Source organism: Oncorhynchus tshawytscha, linkage group LG26 (genome assembly GCF_018296145.1).
Source record: "Oncorhynchus tshawytscha isolate Ot180627B linkage group LG26, Otsh_v2.0, whole genome shotgun sequence".
Taxonomy (NCBI): Eukaryota; Metazoa; Chordata; class Actinopteri; order Salmoniformes; family Salmonidae; genus Oncorhynchus; species Oncorhynchus tshawytscha.
The window spans coordinates 27576150-27599689 of NC_056454.1; the positions used below are offsets into that span (position 1 = coordinate 27576150).

General features: G+C 43.6%; 1 protein-coding gene across 2 annotated transcripts in view; it reads left to right on the forward strand.

The window, feature by feature from the left end:
- Nucleotides 1-23540, forward strand: part of LOC112225470 (mannosyl-oligosaccharide 1,2-alpha-mannosidase IB) — a 151576-nt gene that overhangs the window by 13844 nt on the left and 114192 nt on the right. For both annotated transcript variants that reach the window (XM_024389452.2, XM_024389453.2), the window contains one exon: nucleotides 20700-20961. In XM_024389452.2, the coding sequence (XP_024245220.1) occupies nucleotides 20700-20961 (262 nt within the window). The remainder of the gene's footprint in view (nucleotides 1-20699; nucleotides 20962-23540) is intronic.

The window sequence follows — 23540 nt, forward strand, 5'->3', positions numbered from 1 at the left end:
AAGGAGAGTTTACAGTCTAACCAGACACCTAAGTATTTGTAGTTGTCCACGTATTCTAAGTCAGAGCCGTCCAGAGTAGTGATGTTGGACAGGCGGTTAGGTGCAGGTAGCGATCGGTTGAAGAGCATGCATTTAGTTTTACTTGTATTTAAGAGCAATTGGAGGCCACGGAAGGAGAGTTGTATGGCATTGAAACTTGCCTGGAGGGTTGTTAACACAGTGTCCAAAGAAGGGCCGGAAGTATACAGAATGGTGTCGTCTGCGTAGAGGTGGATCAGAGACTCACCAGCAGCAAGAGCGACCTCATTGATGTATACAGAGAAGAGAGTCGGTCCAAGAATTGAACCCTGTGGCACCCCCATAGAGACTGCCAGAGGTCCGGACAGCAGACCCTCCGATTTGACACACTGAACTCTATCAGAGAAGTAGTTGGTGAACCAGGCGAGGCAATCATTTGAGAAACCAAGGCTGTCGAGTCTGCCGATGAGGATGTGGTGATTGACAGAGTCGAAAGCCTTGGCCAGATCAATGAATATGGCTGCACAGTAATGTTTCTTATCGATGGCGGTTAAGATATCGTTTAGGACCTTGAGCGTGGCTGAGGTGCACCCATGACCAGCTCTGAAACCAGATTGCATAGCAGAGAAGGTATGGTGAGATTTGAAATGGTCGGTAATCTGTTTGTTGACTTGGCTTTCGAAGACCTTAGAAAGGCACGGTAGGATAGATATAGGTCTGTAGCAGTTTGGGTCAAGAGTGTCCCCCCCTTTGAAGAGGGGGATGACCGCAGCTGCTTTCCAATCTTTGGGAATCTCAGATGACACGAAAGAGAGGTTGAACAGGCTAGTAATAGGGGTTGCAACAATTTCGGCAGACAATTTTAGAAAGAAAGGGTCCAGATTGTCTAGCCCGGCTGATTTGTAGGGGTCCAGATTTTGCAGCTCTTTCAGAACATCAGCTGAATGGATTTGGGAGAAGGATAAATGGGGAAGGCTTGGGCGAGTTGCTGTTGGGGGTGCAGTGCTGTTGACCGGGGTAGGAGTAGCCAGGTGGAAAGCATGGCCAGCCGTAGAAAAATGCTTATTGAAATTCTCAATTATGGTGGATTTATCAGTGGTGACAGTGTTTCCTATCTTCAGTGCAGTGGGCAGCTGGGAGGAGGTGTTCTTATTCTCCATGGACTTTACAGTGTCCCAGAACTTTTTGAGTTAGTGTTGCAGGAAGCAAATTTCTGCTTGAAAAAGCTAGCCTTGGCTTTTCTAACTGCCTGTGTATAATGGTTTCTAGCTTCCCTGAACAGCTGCATATCACGGGGGCTGTTCGATGCTAATGCAGAACGCCATAGGATGTTTTTGTGTTGGTTAAGGGCAGTCAGGTCTGGGGAGAACCAAGGGCTATATCTGTTCCTGGTTCTAAATTTCTTGAATGGGGCATGTTTATTTAAGATGGTTAGGAAGGCATTTAAAAAAATATCCAGGCATCCTCTACTGACGGGATGAGATCAATATCCTTCCAGGATACCCCGGCCAGGTCGATTAGAAAGGCCTGCTCGCAGAAGTGTTTCAGGGAGCGTTTTACAGTGATGAGTGGAGGTCGTTTGACCGCTGACCCATTACAGATGCAGGCAATGAGGCAGTGATCGCTGAGATCTTGGTTGAAGACAGCAGAGGTGTATTTAGAGGGGAAGTTGGTTAGGATGATATCTATGAGGGTGCCCGTGTTTAAGGCTTTGGGGAGGTACCTGGTAGGTTCATTGATAATTTGTGTGAGATTGAGGGCATCAAGTTTAGATTGTAGGATGGCTGGGGTGTTAAGTATGTTCCAGTTTAGGTCGCCTAGCAGCACGAACTCTGAAGATAGATGGGGGGCAATCAGTTCACATATGGTGTCCAGAGCACAGCTGGGGGCAGAGGGTGGTCTATAGCAGGCGGCAACGGTGAGAGACTTGTTTTTAGAGAGGTGGATTTTTAAAAGTAGAAGTTCAAATTGTTTGGGTACAGACCTGGATAGTAGGACAGAACTCTGCAGGCTATCTTTGCAGTAGATTGCAACACCGCCCCCTTTGGCAGTTCTATCTTGTCTGAAAATGTTGTAGTTTCAAATTAAAATTTCTGAATTTTTGGTGGTCTTCCTAAGCCAGGATTCAGACACAGCTAGAACATCCGGGTTTGCAGAGTGTGCTAAAGCAGTGAATAGAACAAACTTAGGGAGGAGGCTTCTAATGTTAACATGCATGAAACCAAGGCTATTACGGTTACAGAAGTCGTCAAAAGAGAGCGCCTGGGGAATAGGAGTGGAGCTAGGCACTGCAGGGCCTGGATTCACCTCTACATCGCCAGAGGAACATAGGAGGAGTAGAATAAGGGTACGGCTAAAAGCTATGAGAATTGGTCGTCTAGAACGTCTGGAACATAGAGTAAAAGGAGGTTTCTGGGGGCGGTAAAATAGCATCAAGGTATAATGTACAGACAAAGGTATGGTAGTATGTGAATACAGTGGAGGTAAACCTAGGTATTGAGTGATGAAGAGAGAGATATTGTCTCTAGAAACATCATTGAAACCAGGAGATGTCATTGCATGTGTGGGTGGTGGAACTAATAGGTTGGATAAGGTATAGTGAGCAGGACTAGAGGCTCTACAGTGAAATAAGCCAATAAACACTAACCAGAACAGCAATGGACAAGACATATTGACATTAAGGAGAGGCATGCTTAGTCGAGTGATCAAAAGGGTCTAGTGAGTGGAGAGGTTGGTTGGGGGTCACGGCGATTTAGACAGCTAGCCAGGCCATCGGTAGCAAGCTAGCATAGGATGGAGGTCTGTTGTTAGCCACCTCTTGCGTTCCGTCAGTAGATTAGTGGGGTTCCGTGTGGTAGAGGGGATTAATCCAAATCACAACAACAAAAATAAAAACAATAGATATAGTTATAGAGGCCCAAGAAGAAAACATAATAATAAAAATAAATAAATTGTCCGATTGTCTATTCAGATAGCAGCCAGTAAGACAGCTAATGGTTAGCAGGCCGCAGATGGGCGTTCAGGTAACGTCGCGACGGAGGAGCCAGCCGGATCTCCTTCGGGTAGATAATGTCGGCAGTCCAGTCGTGAAGGCCCGGTGGGGCTCCGCGTAGGCAGTAAAACGGGTCCGGATAGGTGACTGCAGCCCAGGAGTGATTTATGGAACTCAGGAGTGATTGACAGAGCTGGCTAGCTCCGGAATAATTGATGTTTGCTCCGGAATCGACGAAGGCCGATAGTCACACGGATAGCAGCTAGCTAGCTGTGAGATCCGGCTATGAATGTCCAGAGAGCAGTCGAAATCCAGGGACATGGAGAGAAAAATTGGTCCGGTATGTTCCGTTCCGAGCCGCGCTGCGCCGTACAGAACTGGCGATAGATTTTCGAGCTAAAGGATAGCTGATGACCACAAACCGTGGTTAGCTGAATACTAACGATTTGCCAGTAAAGAAGCGAACTAGCTTCTGAACTAGCTTCTGATTAGCTTCTGGATTAGCTTCTGGCTAGTTTCAGGCTAGCTTCTTGGAGTTTCTGGCTAGCTTCTTGGAGGATTACAGATTTGAGGTAAATAATACTTTTTTATAAATATAAATTGGTGAGGCGGGTTGCAGGAGAGTGTTTTGAAAACACTTGATCCCCCAGAATACTTATGCAATACTTACACTTATGCAGCTCCACTACACAGTACATTTAAAAAAAAGTCTCGTTCGACAGGATTACCAACACAGACTGACGAGCTTCTATGGCAGACCAATCCGAACATGGCTAGTGGGAAGGTTGCTCTCTCTTTCTGTGGCTTAACCCACAAGGCTCGTAATTTAACAATTGTATTCGTATTTACAGATCTCATACAAGTTTGTTTTTAAGGCACATGAAAATTCACATGTTCGAGAAGGCATTTCTGCCAAAAAAGCATTTTGATAAAATTTAAAAAAAATTAAAGACCTAACGGCTCTCCGGTGAAGTCGTGACTTGCAACATACACCTAGTAGGTATAATTTATGTTATTGTCCATAAAATGTAGGTCAAACCATTGCACAAGAGGACACTTAATAGTTTTTTTGAACAAGGAACATCTTTGTCTTCCAAGTCAGTAAGAGATTGTACTTGGTCTCTCGAAGAAACATTTTGCCTAACCAGTGTCATCATACTTGAGCCACACTTACCAGGGTTGGGATCAATTCATAAATTGAAAAATAGCCTACTCACTGAGTCAGTGTGCTCCTCTTCCGTAGTAGGTGCAGCAGCATCAGTCTCTGCCAGACAGAACTCAATGCCAGAGCTGTGGTTGCACTAAGCCACAGGTAAACGTAATTACATAAACCGCCCCAGCAATGCATCGCCAATAATCAGGTTTATTGCCATGGTAACCCCTTCATCTCTTATTGCCTTGCCAGGGACATATTGAATTGCCAGGGACCTCATGATACGATATTATCACAATACTTAGGTGCCGATACGATAGGTATTGTGATTCTCATGATTCTATATGTATTGCGATTCGATACTGTGATTTTGTTGCGAATCGATGTTCCAAACATATTGTTCACCATATGTCTGCTGCAGAAGGACAAGTGAGCCATGGGAAAACACATTTTGATTTCAAAAGAAGATGGACAACAAGCTATGAAGGAAAAATACTGGAGTTTTGGTGCAGGTAAAGCCAACTAGCACATAAATAATATTGCGATATTGTCAAAACAATAAAAAATTATATCCCGATATGTAACGGTATCATCTTTTTCCCCAACACTAGTTGGCACATATACAGCAGCTGTGGCCTTGCCCTCCAATTCACCTAAATGTAGCATAGCACCTCTGGATCATAGTTAGGGCTGACACTCCAGTCTGCTAATTTATCATAATTAGTGTGATCTCAGGAATCATACCTCTGTTCCGCGCTTCATTCTCTATGTCAGACACACAGCATATGACTTGATACATCTGCAGATTTTTGTGTTTGTATTTTGAGTGTGCCGTTGCACTGAACCATTAATAAAAATAATACACCCACATACAGTGCTTTCGGAAGGTATTCAGACCCCTTGAATTTTTCCACATTTTGTTACGTTACAGCTTTATTCTAAAATGGATTATTTAAAAAACTCCTCAGCAATCTACACACAATACCTCATAATGACAAAGCAGAAATACGTTTTTAGAAATGATTGCAAATGTATTTAAAAAAAAACAACACAATTATTCAGCCCTTTTGCTATGACAATTGAGCTCAGGTGCATCCTGTTTCCATTGATCATCCTTGACATGTTTCTACAAGTTGATGGGAGTCCACCTGTGGTCAATTCAATTGATTGGACATGATTTGAAACAGAACACACCTGTCTATGTAAGGTCCTACAGTTGACAGTGCATGTCAGAGCAAAAACCCAGCCATGAGGTCAAAGGAATTGTCTGTAGAGCTCCAAGACAGGATTGTGTTGAGGCACAGATCTGGAAAAGGGTACCAAAACAATTCTGCAGCATTGAAGGTCTCCAAGAACACAGTGGGCTCCATTCTTAAATAGAAGTTTGGAACCACCAAGACTCTAACTAGAGCTGGCCACCCAGCCAAACTAAGCAATCGGGGGAGAAGGGCCTTAGTCATGGAGTTGACCAAGAACCTGATGGTCACTGACAGAGCTCCAGAGTTCTTCTATGAAGATGGGAGAACCTTCCTGAAGGACAACCATCTCTGCAGCACTCCACCAATCAGGCCTTTATGGTAGAGTGGCCAGACGGAAGCCACTTCTCAGTACAAGGCACATGAGTCCGCTTGGAGTTTATTTTATATAAATCAGCAAACATTTCTAAAAACCTATTTTTGCATTGTCATTATGGGGTATTGTGTGTAGACTGATGAGGGGAAAAAAACCATTTTGGATAAGGCTAACGTAAAAAAAATGTGGAAAAAGTTGAGGGTTCTGAATACTTTCTGAAGGCACTGTAGACGCACTAATACACATGTGCGCACATACACACACAACTCTCATAAAGCAAAACACATTGGATTGCAGATCTGGTGAAACATCAGTTGATAGTCAGCCAATCACACTGAGTAGGAGGCTAGTGTGTATCTGAACTTCTGAACTGGGCTTCTCATCCGCTGTCTCTCAGTATGTAGCTAAACCATGGGCACTGCTGTCTCGTCATACATGGTGAGGCCTACTACTAATAGGCCTGTGCTGCTGCTTCTTCTCTCAAGGGTTTTTCATCATGTGAAATCGGTGTAACCGCTAACACCATGCAGAGCGCTGGGAAGGCTTTTGTTTCTTCATAATTTCTATTAACATGCTGTTGTGTTTTTATCAGATCAGCTCCCTATGTCTCATTTCCCCTCTTGTTTTGTCTCTTATCTGCTCCTGTTTTCCCCCATCATGTAGTGCACAGCTGCACCCTCTTAGACTGTTGGAAAGCTGGCAGCGCTACGAGTTGCTGCATGAGGGGGGCTCACGTTCAGTTGGTTGCATCCATGGTGAACGACTGTGTCACGTCACAGGGATTTCGCTTTGTGAATACACTGTACCGGGGTCAGCGTTGCTGGCTGTCCATGAATAATGTATTCTGTGTGTTTCACTTATGACCCAGAGTCTCTGGCAGGGCCTCTGTTCTTAGGCACTCAGGTCTCTCTCTACTAGTTTCTGCCACCATGAAATGTTTAGGCAACTTAATGGCCCTTGATGTGGGATTCTTATGGACTTCCTGTAGAGGGTTTTGTGTGTGTCTCTGACCATTACAAGATTGTATTCAAGTTGTAAACAGTGTGTGTAATACATCCTGATCCTAAATGTTACTGTGTTGTAGCTTGTGACTGTGCTGTTGCCAGCAACAGTTTTTCAATGTCATCCCAGAGCTCACTTGCGGCTCTGGCTAATGAAGTAGGAGCTCCACCACTGGGGCCACACTGCACACCTGCCTGGCGAGGAGGAGTGTAGAGACAGACACTGCTGAGAGGGAGCAACGCAAACAAAGCCCTAGAGAACATCACCTTACATGGCTGAGAGGTGTTCTTGGCTATAGAAGAAAGACAGCCATAGAAATAAATGACTGAAATATGTCTATGACTAGACTATAATACATGGCCATGAAGACCATGCCTGAAAACAACATGTTTGCCCTAGAGGAAAACATGTCTGAAGCGCAAGAAGCCATGCAAGAAGCCATGCAAGAAGCCATGAATACAGAGCACATGGCTGAAAAGCCGATCAATTTAGTTCAACACACACACGCCATACTGCAGCAGTCCGACTCCACTGTGAGTGAACCACAGAGCCTGTGGCTGAAACAGTAAATGAAGCTTGGATCGTTTTGGACTCAGTGCACCGTCACACAGCGCTGATTAGCCCAGACCTCCCTAGGGGTGGGGAGAGACAAATGGAGGAGACTCCAGTATCCTGCTCATTACTTACGGGACGACAGAGTGTCATCCTGCCACGGTGCCAGCCTCTCCCTTAGTAGCGCTGAGTGTGTGTGTGTGTAAACTAGTCGTCAGCGCCTGTTGGAGTATCTCTCACTTTGTCAGCCTATAGCAGCTCCAGTTCGCTAATGGTGGCAATGTGCATCCTTGAGAGAAACACTTGTTTGTGTTTGCATGTCTGTCTGGAACACAATGCTTTCTCAAAAACAACGGACGGACGGGGGGGTGGGGTGATGCCATGGCTGGCTGTGCAGCACTTTAGCTTCAGCGCTTGTGGCATAACTGCCATCCAACCGAAAGGAGCTGTAGTCTACACTCCACTATGAATCCTGTCAATTTAGTAAATTAATTCAAACTTAGATTATTTTGTGTGTGTGTGTATACTGTATGTGGACACCCCTTCAAAGTAGTGGATTCGGCTATTTCAGCCACACCCGTTGCTGACCGGTGTATACAATTTGAGCACACAGCCATGCAATCTCATAAACAAACATTGGCAGTAGAATGGCCTTACTGAAGAGCTCAGTGACTTTGAACATTTCACAGTCATAGGATGCCACCTTTCCAACAAGTCAGTTTGTCAGACTTCTGCCCTCCTAGACCTGCCCCTGTCAACTGTAAGTGTTATTGTAATTGGAAACGTCTAGGAGCAACAATGGCTCAGCTGAGAAGTGGTAGGCCACACAAGCTCACAGAACGGAACTGCCAAGTGCTGAAGCACGTAGTGTGTAAAAATCTTCTGTCCTCGGTTGCAACACTCACTACGGAGTTCCAAACTGCCTCTGGAAGCAGTGTCAGCACAATAACTGTTTGTCGGGAGCTTAATGAAATGGTTTTCCTTGGCTGAGCAGCAGCACACAAGCCTAAGATCACCATGCGCAATGCCAAGCGTCGGCTGGAGTGGCGTAAAGCAGGTAGTGTGACTCTCGCCTTTGGACTCTGAAACGGTTAAAAACATGTTCTTTTGGAGTAATGAATCACATTTCATCTGGCAGACTGACAAACTAATCTGGGTTTGGTGGATGCCAGGAGAACGCTACCTGCCCTAATGTATAGTTTGGTGGTGGAGGAGGAATTATGGTCTGGGGCTGGTTTTCATGGTTCGGGCTAGGCACCCTTAGTTCCAGTGAAGGGAAATCTTAACCCTACAGCCTACAATGACATTATAGACGATTCTGTGCTTCCAACTTTGTGGCAACAGTTTGGGGAAAGCCCAAACAGATATGGTTTGTCGAGATTGGTGTGGAAGAGCTTGACTGGCCTGCACAGAGCCCTGACCTCAACCCCATCAAACACCTTTGTGATGAATTGGGACGTTGACTGCAAGCCAGGCCTGATCTCCCAACATCAGTCCCTGACCTCACTAATGCTCTTGTGGCCGAATGAAAGCAAGTCCCCGCAGCAATGTTCCTACATCTAGTGGAAAGCCTTCCCAGAAGAGTGGAGGCTGGTATACAGTGTATTCTGAAAGTAGTCAGACCCCTTGACTTTTTCCATATTTGCTAACGTTACACCCTTATTCTAAAATGGATTAAATGTTTTTTTCCCACTCATCAATCTACACACACTACCACACAATGAAAAAAACAGGTTTTTAGAATTGTTTGCAAATGTATACCACAAAAACAGAAATTTCACTTGATCTGGTTTGAGACACTGAAGTGGACTTTGAACAGTGGACATTATGCATTCTGCACCTCTTGGTATTTAGAACGCCCCTCTTCCACCTGCTTGACATTCATGTATTCCTCGCAAAGAGGGGAAACGATTTCAAATGATCGGAGCATGGGCGTGATTTCCAGAGCAAATGACTGATTCTCAAAATAAATAGGATCTGAAACCAGCGAAGATGGCTGCAGTTTGAAGACCCCGGCACAATGAGAGAGAGGGAAAGACACTGTGAATCAGCTATCAAATCCTCAGAGCCGCCAGATGTAATTAATTCTATGGAACGGGAGACCAATGGATGAAGTAATTTCCATGGGTGTGAGACACCTGGGTGCAGCGGAAGTGTTTCATGGCATTACATTATTCATGTCAATCCCCAAAACAGCATCTCTACATTTGAAAATCCTCTTTCGCTCACACATTCTGTTCCTCCCCCTCTCTCTCTGTGTTGCTTGCTGGTGCTGTCAACACTAGCTAGCTAACCCAGCATGCTGCTGCGCCTTAAATCCCTGTTGTTAATTCCCTTTCCGCTACCTTGTAAATAGTCAGGAGGAAAATTGAGGTGAAAAAAACGAAGGCTTACCCATTCCCCCCTAATCCTCGTCTAAAGAGCATATGCCTGGGCCAGAACTGGAGATGAGTAACTCTAAACCCACTGTCCATCTGGACTGATGTTATCAGGACACACACAGATGGAAAGATGGAACATGACCAAACAGAGAGCTGTGGAGAGAGCAGAAAGTAGGAGAGGGTAGTTATTAGGGATACTGGGGTGTTTTGTGTGTGTGTGTGCCAGGTTTAAGGATATGGGGATTGGGGACACAAACTACTTGGCACAAAGGTATGGAGTCAGGGACACACTTATGTTGGATACTGTTTTGTCTAGTAGTGCAATTTTTCCACAGCATTCTAAATTAAATAATTCTCCCAAAACCACTAATTCCTATGATTCACAGCGTTAACTCTGGAAACGATTTTTTTGTGAAGAAATGTTAAATACTGTTTTAATAAGGTTGGTACGAACATGTGGAAATCTGTTGCAGCTCAAGTTGATTACAAAACCCACAATACAATGCTCTCTCTCTGGGCTGGCTGACTGGCTAGCAAGGTTCTATCTAGTAATCGTAGCTACACACAATAATACCATAATCAATATCAGCATGCGAACACGGCCACCTCTAGCCTTTTGGGGGGCCCTAAGCAAGTTATGGTTGGGGGGCCACCACCTTGTGGCAAAACATTTCATTAGCCCCCCTCTTGAAGGTGGAGAGAAATGTTTGTTTTAAAGTTAATTTCCTGCAATTATACACATTTTGCCATGGGGCAGCATATAGCCTAGTGGTTAGAGCGTTGGGCCAATAACCGAAAGATTGCTGGATCGAATCCCTGAGCTGACAAGGTAAACATTTGTCGTTCTGCCCCTGATCAAGGCAGTTAACCCACTGTTCCCCGGGCGCCGATGACGTGGATGATGATTAAGGCAGCACCTCTCTGATTCAGAGGGGTTGGGTTAAATGCAGAGGACACATTTCAGTTGAAGGCATTCAGTTGTACAACTGACTAGGTATCCCCCTTTCCCATATAATTTTTTGTTTTGTTTTAAAGGCCCAGTGCAGTCAAAAACGTGATTTGTTTTTGTCTTTTATACATCTTTCCAAACTGAGGTTGGACTATATTGTAAACATGATGATAATGCTCTTTTAGTGTAAGAGCTATTTGAAAAGACTTCAGCCTGTTTTTAGTGGGATGGAGTTTTGGCCTTCCATGGTGACATCACCTTGTGGAAAATTAGTTAATAGACCAATAAGAAAGAGGGTTCCAAACCTCTGCCAATAACGCCAAGTTTTCCCCTCTCCACTCAGACCACTCTAAGACAGTCCAAGTGAAATTCTTGCTTGAGAAATTGCTCTCTGCTAAGAAGCTATTTTTTAAATATTTTTTTTACCATTTTAATTGAAAACATTGACAGTAAGGTACTTAATTATTTGATGTTGAAAACTGCTGCATTGGATCTTTTTTTTAAAGCACGTTTTCTGCAATTCCCATTTTGCCATGGGGTGGAGAGATGATCTTTTCAGTTTTAAAACTAATTTCCAGCAATTCTACAGATTTTGTGGTGACTTATTATGTTAATATGATGTGAGTGAGAATGACTAACAAAATCAATGGGGCACCCCTGGAAGTCAGGGCCCCTTAGCACGTGCCTGGTCGGTATTTGACAAAGGTTACTACAAGTTTAGATAAATGGCTAGACTAACTTACCAGTCTAAAACATGTTAGATGACATGGGTAATTGAGTGACTGTCAGTGACTGACATAAGAGAGAAACTGCTTGTGCACAACCAAATTTTGAAATTGCACCTGGTGTATTCTACAATTCTTACTCTCAACAGTAAGTTGATATCCCGACTGAGTTCCAACAACATGCTATTTTATCGTGGCCCCCTAGGGCCCTAAGCAACAGCTTAAGTCGGTGAAAGAATGAGTTGAATAATTTGGTCCACTATACTTTGTCATGACGGTATAGACAGATGGATGTGTTCCAGACAAGTATGCCCATACCATCTATTGGCTGATTGTCAAATCTGGAGTGCAGGTAATTGTTTTAAAAGCGTTAGGGAATAACACATCACATTTCATATCTCCAGTGATGGGAACCTTATGATGCGTTACAACACGATTTCCTGATTTCACAAATGGACGCCTTAGAAGTTAAATAATAGTTATTTTACTGACTCATAGAACATAGACTATCACCAAATTGACAGGCATTTCATGAGTGACATTTCTGGAGTGGATTATCCCTTAAATAGCTTTTTGGGACACACAACATTGTTGACAATAGTAGGGATTGGCAGATAGAGAATGCTAGACTTCCATCAGGGCCTGTTCTCTTTCTGAAAAGATCCATGTTATCTCATCTCTGGCTCATCTGCTAAACGCTGCAGTGAAAACTCAGGCTCCGTTATATAAAATAAAAAAACAATCTTACCCTGGCTGGCTTTCTTCTCACACAGAATGAGCTCTGATCAAAGCCTAATGGCCATACTGAACAGTGCAGTGGTAGCTAAGGCAATGAGTCATGCTGCCCCGAGCCCCCCAGACCACAAGCCTCAGAGAGGCAGAGACCTAATGCTAGCCAGCCCTGGGGAATGAAGGCTCCCTGCTCCTGAAAAAGGTTTGATCCCTGTACCTCAGACACAACCATAAGCCAGTGACCACTACGCCGACATTTAGATGAGATTGTCCCTGTGTGTGTGAGAGAGGGAAATAGAGGAAGGAGGATGGGGTATATGAACAAGTCTTAAATATACATTGGATGTTCACATAGGCTATCATTAATGGATTCTCTGAAGCTGTGTGAAAAAGCCACAAGCTCCCTGTTAGAGGTCTGCATGGGTATGATTTCTTCTTCTGAGGATCACCACTTTATATGAAGAATGTAAAATGTCAGAATAATAGAGTGATTTATTGCTGCTTTGATTTATTTCATCACATTCCCAGTGGGTCAGATGTTTACATGCACTCAATTAGTATTTGATAGCATTGCTTTAAATGGTTTAACTTGGGTCAGACATTTCGGGTAGCCTTCCACAATCTTCCCACAATAAGTTGGGTGAATTCTGGCCCATTCCTCCTGATAGCTGGTGTAACTGAGTCAGGTTTGTAGGCCTCCTTGCTCCCACACCCTTTTTCAGTTCTGCCTTTCTATAGGATTGAGGTCAGGACTTTGTGATGGCCACTCCAATACCTTGACTTTGTTGTCCTTAAGCCATTTTGCCACAACTTTGGAAGTATTCCTCCAAACATAACGATGGTCATTATGGCCAAACAGTTCTATTTTTGTTTCATCAGACCAGAGGACATTTCTCCAAAAAGTTTGTCCCCATGTCTTTGTCCCCATGTGCAGTTGCAAACCGTAGTCTGTTTTTTTATGGTGGTTTTGGAGCAGTGGTTTCTTCCTTGCTGAGCAGCCTTTTAGGTTGTGTCGATATAGGACTCGTTTTTACTCTGGATATAGATACTTTGTACCTGTTTTCTCCAGCATCTTCACAAGGTCCTTTGCTGTTGTTCTGGGATTGATTTGCACTTTTCGCACCTAAGTACGTTCATCTCTAGGAGACTTCCTGAGCGGTATGACGGCTGCGTGGTCCCATGGTGTTTATACTTGCGTACTATTGTTTGTACAGATGAACTTGGTACCTTCAGGCGTTTGGAAATTGCTCCCAAGGATGAACCAGACTTGTGGAGGTCTACAATTTGTTTTGAGGTCCTGGCTGATTTCTTTTGATTTTCCCATGACATCAAGCAAAGAGGCACTGAGTTTGAAGGTAGGCCTTGAAATACATCCACAGGTACACCTCCAATTGACTCAAATGATGTCAATTAGCCTATCAGATGCTTCTAAAGCCATGGCATAATTTTCTGAAATTTTCCAAGCTGTTTAAAGGCACAGTCAACTTAGTGCATGTGAACTTCTGACCCACTGGAATTGTGATACAGTTAATTATAAGTTAAATAATCTGTCTGTAAACAATTGTTGGAAAAATGACTACACAAAGTAGATGTCCTAACCAACGTGCCAGAACTATAGTTTGTTAAAAAGAAATTTGTGGAGTGGTTGAAAAACAAGTTTTAATGACTCCAACCTAAGTGTATGTAAACTTCTGACTTCAACTGTATTGGTTTCTTGCTACATTTTGAACCTAAAATGTTTTTATTTTTTGTCCGCTGTAAACGTGACAGACGAAAGCAGCACAATTGAAGTTGAATTCACCGATGCGAGATTTCATAAAGTAGCTGTTGTCTCATTTTATACTCTTGTGTGTCATATTTGGCCCGCTGGCCTTGTTTGACACATGTGCGCTAGCTTATTAGCCACGTTATGACTGACTGACTTGTGAGCATTGCTCCTGCTAGTTTGATTGTATTGACATTCCCAGTCGTCCGTTTTTGTTCAAAATATTGAGTAATTGAAACTGAAACATTGCATCCCGAATGGGTGGAGGCAGCAAACATGAATATGCAAGACCAGCTGTGATTTACAACCCGAAAGCAATATTTTGTGACTATCAAGAAATGTATTGGTGAATTATATTTATCATGTATTGAACTGCATCCATCTATTTTGCCAAAAATGCATTACTGTATGTCATGGAATTGAGTCATATAGAACCTATTTTTAAAACCTCTAAGTTGTTTTTTAAGCATAAACTGGGAATTTTTCTTTTTTTACTTATGAATGTCTCTGTTTCAGGGGGGGGGGGGAGTGTATTACAAATGAGGAAGGGAAAAATATCTGTGATACTTGTCCTTGGTGCTCGTACAATCTGAAACATAAAATGTTGCAATTCTACATAGAGTGTATTATATTCCTGTACGTGCATAAAATGTATACAGAAATGTCCTACCTATGCTGGAGATGTAAGAAACAAAAGGGGACTATTTTTCCATATGTTGTGGGCCTGTCCAGAGTAATCTAATTATTGGGACGGCATAATATTGTTTAGATCTCAGTGTATATCAATCAACTTTACCAGGGCAATAAATGTTTAGGTGACTTCTATCAACAGAAGTTGTGTAATTTAGCCCTTATATCGGCAAAGAAATGTATTGCTCTGCACTGGGAGTCACCCGATTCTCTAACAGTTGCCCATAGGTTTGTGTAATTATCGCGCTAGATACCGTGCGTTATAATATAATCTGCAAACCCAGGTTATTTTTATGTATGTGGGCAGAATACCTGGAATATGTTAAACATAAAGGGTTTAATGTATGAATTTGTACAGTCCCTAAAATAACTAAATGCTTACTGACTAACAATCTTTGTGGAAGGGTGCCTCCGGGTCTGGCCCTCGTGGCCCTGGGTGCTTGGTCCCTACTGGCTCTAGCACACCAGATCCAACTAGCCATTTAACTAGCAAACCTTGGATCTGAGTGGTCTGTTGTGCTGCTGTCAGGATGGATCGGTATGTGGAGTGGCCTAGGGGCGCCAGGGCCGATGTGAGAGGCACCGTCGCAGACTGTTAAATAACTCTGCAGGTGAGGAAATAAGACAGATGGAGCTACTTAGGAAAAGCTCATGATAGATAAATGAATTGAAATGTGCCAATAAGTATACTTCAACAACCTAATGTAGGCCAATAAGTGCAAATACCTAGAGCAAATACCAATGTTTGAGTAATTGTACTTTTCTATTTTATTATAATTATTTGTTTTGTTTGTTTTTGCTTGGTTTCTTGTGTTGTTATTTATGTTCATGACTTGCTTGGTATGATTTGTCTGCTGCTTTCCCATCCATAGGATAGAGATGTGAGGGAGGGGGGGGGAGGGGTTGAGGGGGAGAGGGTAGATGGGGAAATTGGGGTGAGGTTAAAAGTGGCTTGATGGGCAAGAAAAAAACAATACATCCTGTAGGATGAATGACTGTTCAATTGTATTATATGTCATTGTGCAGGAATAATTGTAAAAAATTCAATAAATAAAAAAGATGCCATTGGAAGAGGCTAATGAAAGCAGGAAGTGATTATGACTGGAGGCACTAATCAGTAAGGTGGATGTGATTGCTCTGGTCTGATGAAGGAAACATGCAGGTTAGGCAGGGCGCTTGATTGCTCGGGCCTGGGCTCACGTCTTTGTCAAGATAAATGAGTCAGGCAGATGTTGACATGCTCTTAATTGAGTGTTTGACATTATGAGCCTCGCATGAAATCACTGTGACGCTAGAGTGACTCAGAATGGCTCCGAGGAGGAGAGAGCGAGGGATGAGGGAGTGAGCACAAGAAAGGGCTAGGTTCAGGCAGATTAATGGGTGAATCCATTACCACAAGAGTATTTGTGTGCCCATTAGGCCCGGTGCTGTGTAGTAATGTATCCTGTCGTCATCCTGGCCTTTCCCTCTCACAGGTCCTCCTCTGAAGCCATTAGAGCACAGTGGGGGGCTGAAAACACACTCTCATTTCACACTGCTTGCCATGTCTCTCACACACACACACACAGTGTTTCCCTTTGCCGGTAATTGCCAGCTTTTGGCTAATAACAAAAAAGAAAAAGCTGATTAATAAAATTGTTGCCGGCCAAATTGACCTTAACTTGCTTCAAAGTAGCCTAGGCAAAATCCAACCATAGAAACAAGGTGGCAATTATTTTAAAGACTTCCTCATATGCTGTTGAAACTAGCATTTCTCTCTTGTTCTATTGGTTTTCTTATCAACTTTATTTCATTGTCCAGAAGCCAAACGCACAATCCTAGTCATATTGGCGTCCCATCCTAGTTGTTGCATCTTTAGATTCCCCCTCTAAGTTTCTAACAGAGATGTTGATCTCTGTCACATATGGAACTGCTCTCATTAGATGTGCTGTTTAGCACAGTGTTTTCCCAAGAATTGCATTTTGGCAAATGTTTGGAAATCACATTTTATTGGCTACTTCATTACAGGAGTTGCATGTTCTGTTAAGATGAATTACCATAATCTAAAAGTGATTTCTGCAATTCTGAGCACTGTGGGTGAACGCACTATTGGGTTTACTCCAATTGATATGGTTCATTCATGGTTGATATGGCTGGTAAATTAAAATCTTCCCATCTTCCCATGTTGTCAGTGGCCACATTGTCCTAACGTAAACCCTCATGACCGCAATAGTCAGTCAGTGAACATATCGCACTAAATAGCACATAAATATCATATAGGAGTATATGTTTGTGAGGACGTAGTCATAAATGCATAGGCCTCCAGCCCTCCGGTGGGATAGAACTGCCAGGACAGTGTCTTTATCTGGACTGAGTCAGTTCTAACCACACACAGTGGAAACACATTTCCTATCAATTAAAGTCTGCAGATAGACACACACACCGACATGAAAATGTATTCATGTTTTGAGTTGAGCGTTATGTAAGTAGTGTGGAGCTGTTATTTTGGTCCTGAAGAGTGGATCGGCACACATTAGGGAACTGTATGGTAATGAAACACAACAGACCTTCACTGTGTCTATTCTGGCAGCCAGTTTACTTTTAAAGAAGGGTAATTAGTATAAAATGCCTGTCTGTCTTGGTGAATTAGTGGCTGCGGTGAAATGGCTCATATCTGTGCTACAGTAGGTGATCCCTAACCCCCCTTTCCCCAATGGTCTCTTCCATTCTCCTCTCCCATCTTTTCTTCTAGCTCTTCATTGTGCAGCTGTCTCTCCTCTGCCAGCCTGAGGGCTCATCTTGAGTGAAGTGAGCTGTAATGGCAGATGTCATCAACACACGTCTCCATTCCCACAGTATCCACCTGACCCTTTTTTTTTTTTTTTTTTTTTTAGCTCTCTGTAATCTCTGTCGCTCCCTTCTTCTTTTCTCTTTGCCCTGCATTTGTATACTTTTTTCACTGTACCCCTGGGTCTGTTAGTCTCTTGCTCCCTCCTGCCTGCCTGCCGTGGGGTCAGGTTGTACTTTGTATTGCAGCTGCTAAAATGGATGGCTTTTAGTGTTCTGTTCTCTCCCTTTCTCTCACACACATCCCCTGCTCCCAGTCAGGGTTCGGCCCTCAGGTTCTCAGCCAGCATCTCCAGGGCCCCACAGCTGAGTCCACACACACATTAGACATCTTGTCCCCTCGCGCAGGTCATGTGGAATGACAATGTTTCACTTCTCTTTTCTCTTTTGTATTAGAAAGCTGTCTCCTGCCTCTTGTTGTTGGGTCATTCTATATGATTTCAATCACTTTCTGGCTGCACCACTTTTGATTTTAGAATTCAAATAGTGTATTCGGAAAGTATTTCAGACCCGTTGACTTTTTCCATATTTTGTTGCGTTACAGCCTTATTCTAAAATTGATTAAATTGTTGTTTTCCCCTCATCAATCTACACATAATACCTGATAATGACCAAGCAAAAACAGTGTGTTAAAAGTAAAAAACTGAAATATCACATTTACATAAGAATTCAGACCCTTTACTCAGTACTTTGTTGAAGCGCTTTAGCAGAGATTACAGCCTAGAGTCTTCTTGTGTATGATGCTACAAGCTTGGCATACCTGTATTTGGGGAGTTTCTCTCATTCTTCTTTGCAGTTCCTCTCAAGCTCTGCCAGGTTGGATGGGGAGCATCGCTGCACAACTATTTTCAGGTCTCTCCAGAGATGTTAGATGGGATTCAAGTCTGGGCTCTGGCTGGGCCGTTTAAGGAGATTCAGAGACTTGTCCCGAAGCCATTCCTACGCTGTCTTGGCTGTGTGCTTAAGGTCGTTGCCCTGTTGGAAAGTGAACCTTCGCCCCAGTCTGAGGTCCTGAGCGCTCTGGAGCAGGTTTTTATCAAGGATCTCTCTGTACTTTGCTCCGTTTATCTCTCCCTCAATCCTGATTAGTCTCCCAGTCCCTGCCTCTGAAAAACATCCCCACAGCATGATGCTGCCACCACCATGCTTCACTGTAGGGATGGTGCCAGGTTTCCTCCAGGCGTGACGCTTGGCATTCAGCCAAAGAGTTCAATCTTGGTTTCATCAGACCAGAGAATCTGGTTTTTCATGGTTTGAGAGTCCTTTAGGTGCCTTTTGGCAAACTCCAATTGGGCTGTCATGTGTATTTTACTGAGGAGTGGCTTCCGTCTGGCAAATCCACCATAAAGCCCTGATTGGTGTAGTGCCGCAGAGATGGTTGTCCTTCTCCCATCTGTACAGAGGAACTCTGGAGCTCTGTCAGAGTGACCATCGGGTTCTTGGTAAACTCCCTGACCAAGGCCCTTCTCCCCCGATTCCTCAGTTTGGCTTGGTGGCCAGCTCTAAGAAGACTCTTGGTGGTTCCAAACTTTTTCCAAGTAAGAATGATGGAGGCCATTGTGTTCTTGGGGACCTTTATTGCTGCAAACATTTTTTGGTACCCTTCCTCGACACAATCCTGTCTCGGAACTCTACGGACAATTCCTTCAACCTCAGCTTGGTTTTTGCTCTGACATGCACTGTCAACAGTGGGACCTTATATAGACAGGTGTGGCTTCCAAATCATGTCCAATCAAGTTGTAGAAACATCTCAAGGATGATCAATGGAAACAAGGTGCACCTGAGCTCAATTTTGAGTTTCACAGCAAAGGGTCTGAACACTTATGTAAATAAGAAACATTTTTGAAGTATATATATAAAAAAAAATGTATACGTTTGCAAAAATGTCAAACTGTATTCGCTATGTCATTATGGGATATTGTGTGTGGATTGATTAGGGATTTTTTTTTAAATTCCATTTTAGAATAATGTCTGTAACATAACAAAATGTGGAAAAAGCCAAGGGGTGAGTACTTTCCGAATGCATTGTAGAACATCCCTGTTTTATAGTCTCCAACAATGGTATATTATAGAACAGCAAGAGGACCGGATTGAAAGAGGAACATATATTGTCGACGTTGCAGCTGCTTCTTTGTCCTGAAGTAGGCCTTGCAGGCAAAGTGTTGATGATAAAATGTCTCCTTTTGATCCTTTTTTTGTATTTTCTTTTCCACAGTACATGGCTCCAGGGAATATCCTAAGCCTTGACCATGTAGCCTAAATCTTTACTTAACTTCTTATGGGGCAGGTAGGTGGGACGGTAGCGTCAATAAAGCTTAACTTCTTGTTAATCCAGCCGCTGTGTCAGATTTCAAAAAGGCTTTACAGCGAAAGCACACCATGCGATTATCTGAGGACAGTGCCCCGCATACAAAAACATGAAAAACATTTTTCAACCAGGCAGGTTTGACACAAGTCAGAAATAGCTATATAATAAATGCCTTACCTCTGAAGATCTTGTCTGTTGGCACTCCAAAAGGTCCCAGTTACATCACAAATGGTCCTTTTGTTCGATAAAGTCCTTCTTTATATCCATAAAAACTCAGTTTAGCTGGCGCGCTTCAATAATCCACCGGTTTCCCTCCTTCAAAATGCATACAAAATGAATCCCAAACGTTACCAATAAACTTATCCAAACAAGTCAAACAACATTTATAATCAAACCTCCGGTACCCTAATATGTAAATAAACAATACAATTTAAGACGGAGAATAGTATGTTCATTACCGGAGATAAATAACATAGAACGTGCATGGAAACACTACAGCCAAAATGGAAGCCACTTAGAAATCTACAACTTCTAGCTAATTTTTCCAAAAACCAGCCTGAAACTCTTTCTAAAGACTGTTGACATCTAGTGGAAGCCCTAGGAACTGCAATCTGGGAGGACTTCATGTACTCATAATAAACATGAAAGCCATTAGAAACAGTGGTAGGCTGAAATTATTTTTTGTTGTTGGATGGTTTGTCCTCGGGGTTTCGGCTGCCATATCAGTTATGTTAAACTCACAGACATTATTTGAACAATTTTAGAAACTTTAGGGTGTTTTCTATCCAAATCTAACAATTATATGCATATCCTAGTAACAGGCAGTTTACTTTGGGCACACCTTTCATCCGGACATGAAAATACTGCCCCCTACCCAAGAAAGGTTAACTTTACCATTGTATGACAATGTTTGAATCTTACTGTTTGGTGCCCACTTCCTGCTGTACCTTTTAGGTGCCCACTTCCTGTCTGAGGTTATTCACTTCCTGGTTATGTTGTAACCTGTGTGCTGACTTCCTGTTGTGCCCCTTTAGGGAGGAGGAGGAGAGCCTGCGCGATAAGATTCGTGTGGACCACGAGCGTGCGCTGCAGGAAGCCAAGGAGAAGCTGAGGAAGTCCCGGGACGAGCTGCGGGCTGAGATCCAGACGGAAAAGAGCAAGGTGGTGGAGGACCTAAAGAAGAAGAAGGAGGTGCCCAAGCCCCTGCCCCCTGTCCCCATGCCCAAGGTGGTGGGGGTCAACGATGGAGACCCCGTGGAGCCTGACGTCAAGGAAAAACGAGACAAGATCAGAGAGGTGAGGCAGAAGGAGGGAGAAGGGGTGGGGTTGGGGGGTGTGGATGAGTGTGTGTGTGTGCCGGTGCGCGTGTCCTTATCTTTGTCTTTTGTCTGTCCCTATGTCACGGTCTTCTCTGTATGAAAGGGAGATCTAGGAGACGGAGATGTGTCTGATAGACAGCCAACCTGAGACCGTTTTCCCCATCCGTCCATTCTTCCAGATAATTACCTCTATCATGCCTTTCTGAATGCCACTTAGTCAGAACACTTACTGCGGCACGAGGCAAGCCCATTTGCTCTAAACCTTGCTTTTGTCTCCCAATGAGCCTTTTGTTCCCACATATTATCATTCAGAGAGTATGCTGCCTGCCATACACTCATAGCTATACAGCGGCTGCCTGATTACTTTGTGATTGTGAGCACCAATCATAGCTCTACAGAACAAAGGCCAACTGTCATCAACAGCAATGTTTTCAAGGAGGGAGGATGGCTATGTGTCGTGTTATTGCAAAATGTTGTAAAATCTTGCGAGACTCTTCATCAACCGCTTTTAGTTACTCCTTGTCTGTCACAAATTGTCTAACCAATCTTGTCATGGAATAGGAATGTGACACACCATCTGTCCAACCAATATCGTCCCTGGAATCATCTCTGCCTCATAATGTTTCAACTTGGACATGTAGCCTTGATCAAGGGCACATCAACAGATTTTTCACCTTGTCGGCTCCGGTGGTTCGAACCAGTGATCTTTCGGTTACTGGCCCAACACACTAACCGCTAGGCTAACTGCCAATCATGTCACTGGGTCTTGAAAAATATCTGACTTAAATGTGAACACAAACTAAATGCAGCGGGGATGTTGTGTGTAATTGTCATGCCACTCAGCCGTTGTCCCTAGAAATAGAACCATCTTCAATGTTCAGATTCCCACCATATACACTACATGACCAAAAGTATGTGGACACTTGTTGAACATCTCATTCCAAAATCATGGTCATTAATAGGAGTTGGTCCCCCCCTTTGCTGGAGTTGGTCCCCCCCTTTGCTGCTTTAACAGCCTCCATTCTTCTGGGAAGGCTTTCCACTAGATGTTGGCACATTGCTGCGGGCACTTGCTTCCATTCAGCCATGAGCATTAGTGAGGTCGGGCAGTGATGTTGTGCGATTAGGCCCGCAATTGGCGTTCCAATTCATTCCAAAGGTGTTCGATGGGGTTGAGGTCAGAGCTCTGTGCAGGCCAGTCAAGTTCTTCCACACAATCTCGACAAACCATTTCTGTATGGACCTCGCTTTGTGCACGGGTGCATTGTCATAGTAAAACAGGAAAGGGCCTTCCCCAAACTGTTGCCACAAAGTTGGTAGCATAGAATTGTTTCAAATGTAATTGTATGCTGTAGCACTAAGATTTCCCTTCAATGGGCCTAGCTCGAACCATGAAAAACAGCCCCAGACCATTTCTCCTCCTTCACCAAACATTACAGTTGACACTATGCATTCTGGCAGGTAGCGTTCTCCTGGTATCTACCAAACCCAGATACGTCCGTCGGACTGCCAGATGGTGAAGCGTGATTCATCACTCCCGAGAATGTGTTTCCTCTGCTCCAGAGTCCAATGGCGGCAAGCTTTAAACCACTCCAGCCGACGCTTGGCATTGCGCACTTATCTTAGGCTTGTGTGGGGCTGCTCAGCCATGGAAACCCATTTCATGAAGCTCCCGACGAACAGTTCTTGTGCTGACGTTGCTTCCAGAGGCAGTTTGGAACTCAATAGTGAGTGTAGCAACCGAGGACAGACTATTTTTACGAGCTAGCCACTTCAGCGCTTGGCGGTCCCGTTCTGTGAGCTTGTGTGGCGTGGCCTATGACTTCATGGCTGAGCTGTTGTAGCTCCTAGATGTTACAGTTGACTGGGGCAGCTCTAGCAGGACAGACATTTGACAAACTGACTAGTTGTAAAGGTGGCATCCTATGACGGTGCCACGTTGAAATTCACTGAGCTCTTCAGTAAGGCCATTCTACTGCCAATGTTTTTTTATTTGACCTTTTATTTAACTAGTCAAGTCAGTTAATTAAGAACAAATTCTTATTTTCAATGACGACCTATGAACAGTGGGTTATCTGCCTTGTTCAGGGGCAGAATGACAGATTTTTACCTTGTCAGCTCAGGGATTTGATCTTGCAACCTTTCTGTTACTATTCCAAGTCTCTAACCACTAGGCTACCCTGCCGCCCCAGGGTAGTTTGTCTATGGAGATTGCATGGCTGTGTGCTCGATTTTATACACCTGTCAGCAACGGTTGTGGCTAGAATAGCCGAATCCACTAATTTGAAGGGGTGTCCACATACTGTTGTATATGTAGTGTACCATATCTCCTCCACCATATTCATTTTTCCTATTGGGACCAGAGCAGAAATGCTTGCAGGGATTTTTATGCCATTGAAATCCTTTGTCGGGCCGCCTAAGCGTTTTTCCAAACAATATATATGTTTTTAAAAAATCAAATAAAAATAAAAAAGTGTAAACTTTTTCAGTGTAAACTTGAATGACTAAAACCAGATTTTAAAGTACAGTACCAGTCAACATTTTGGACACCTACTC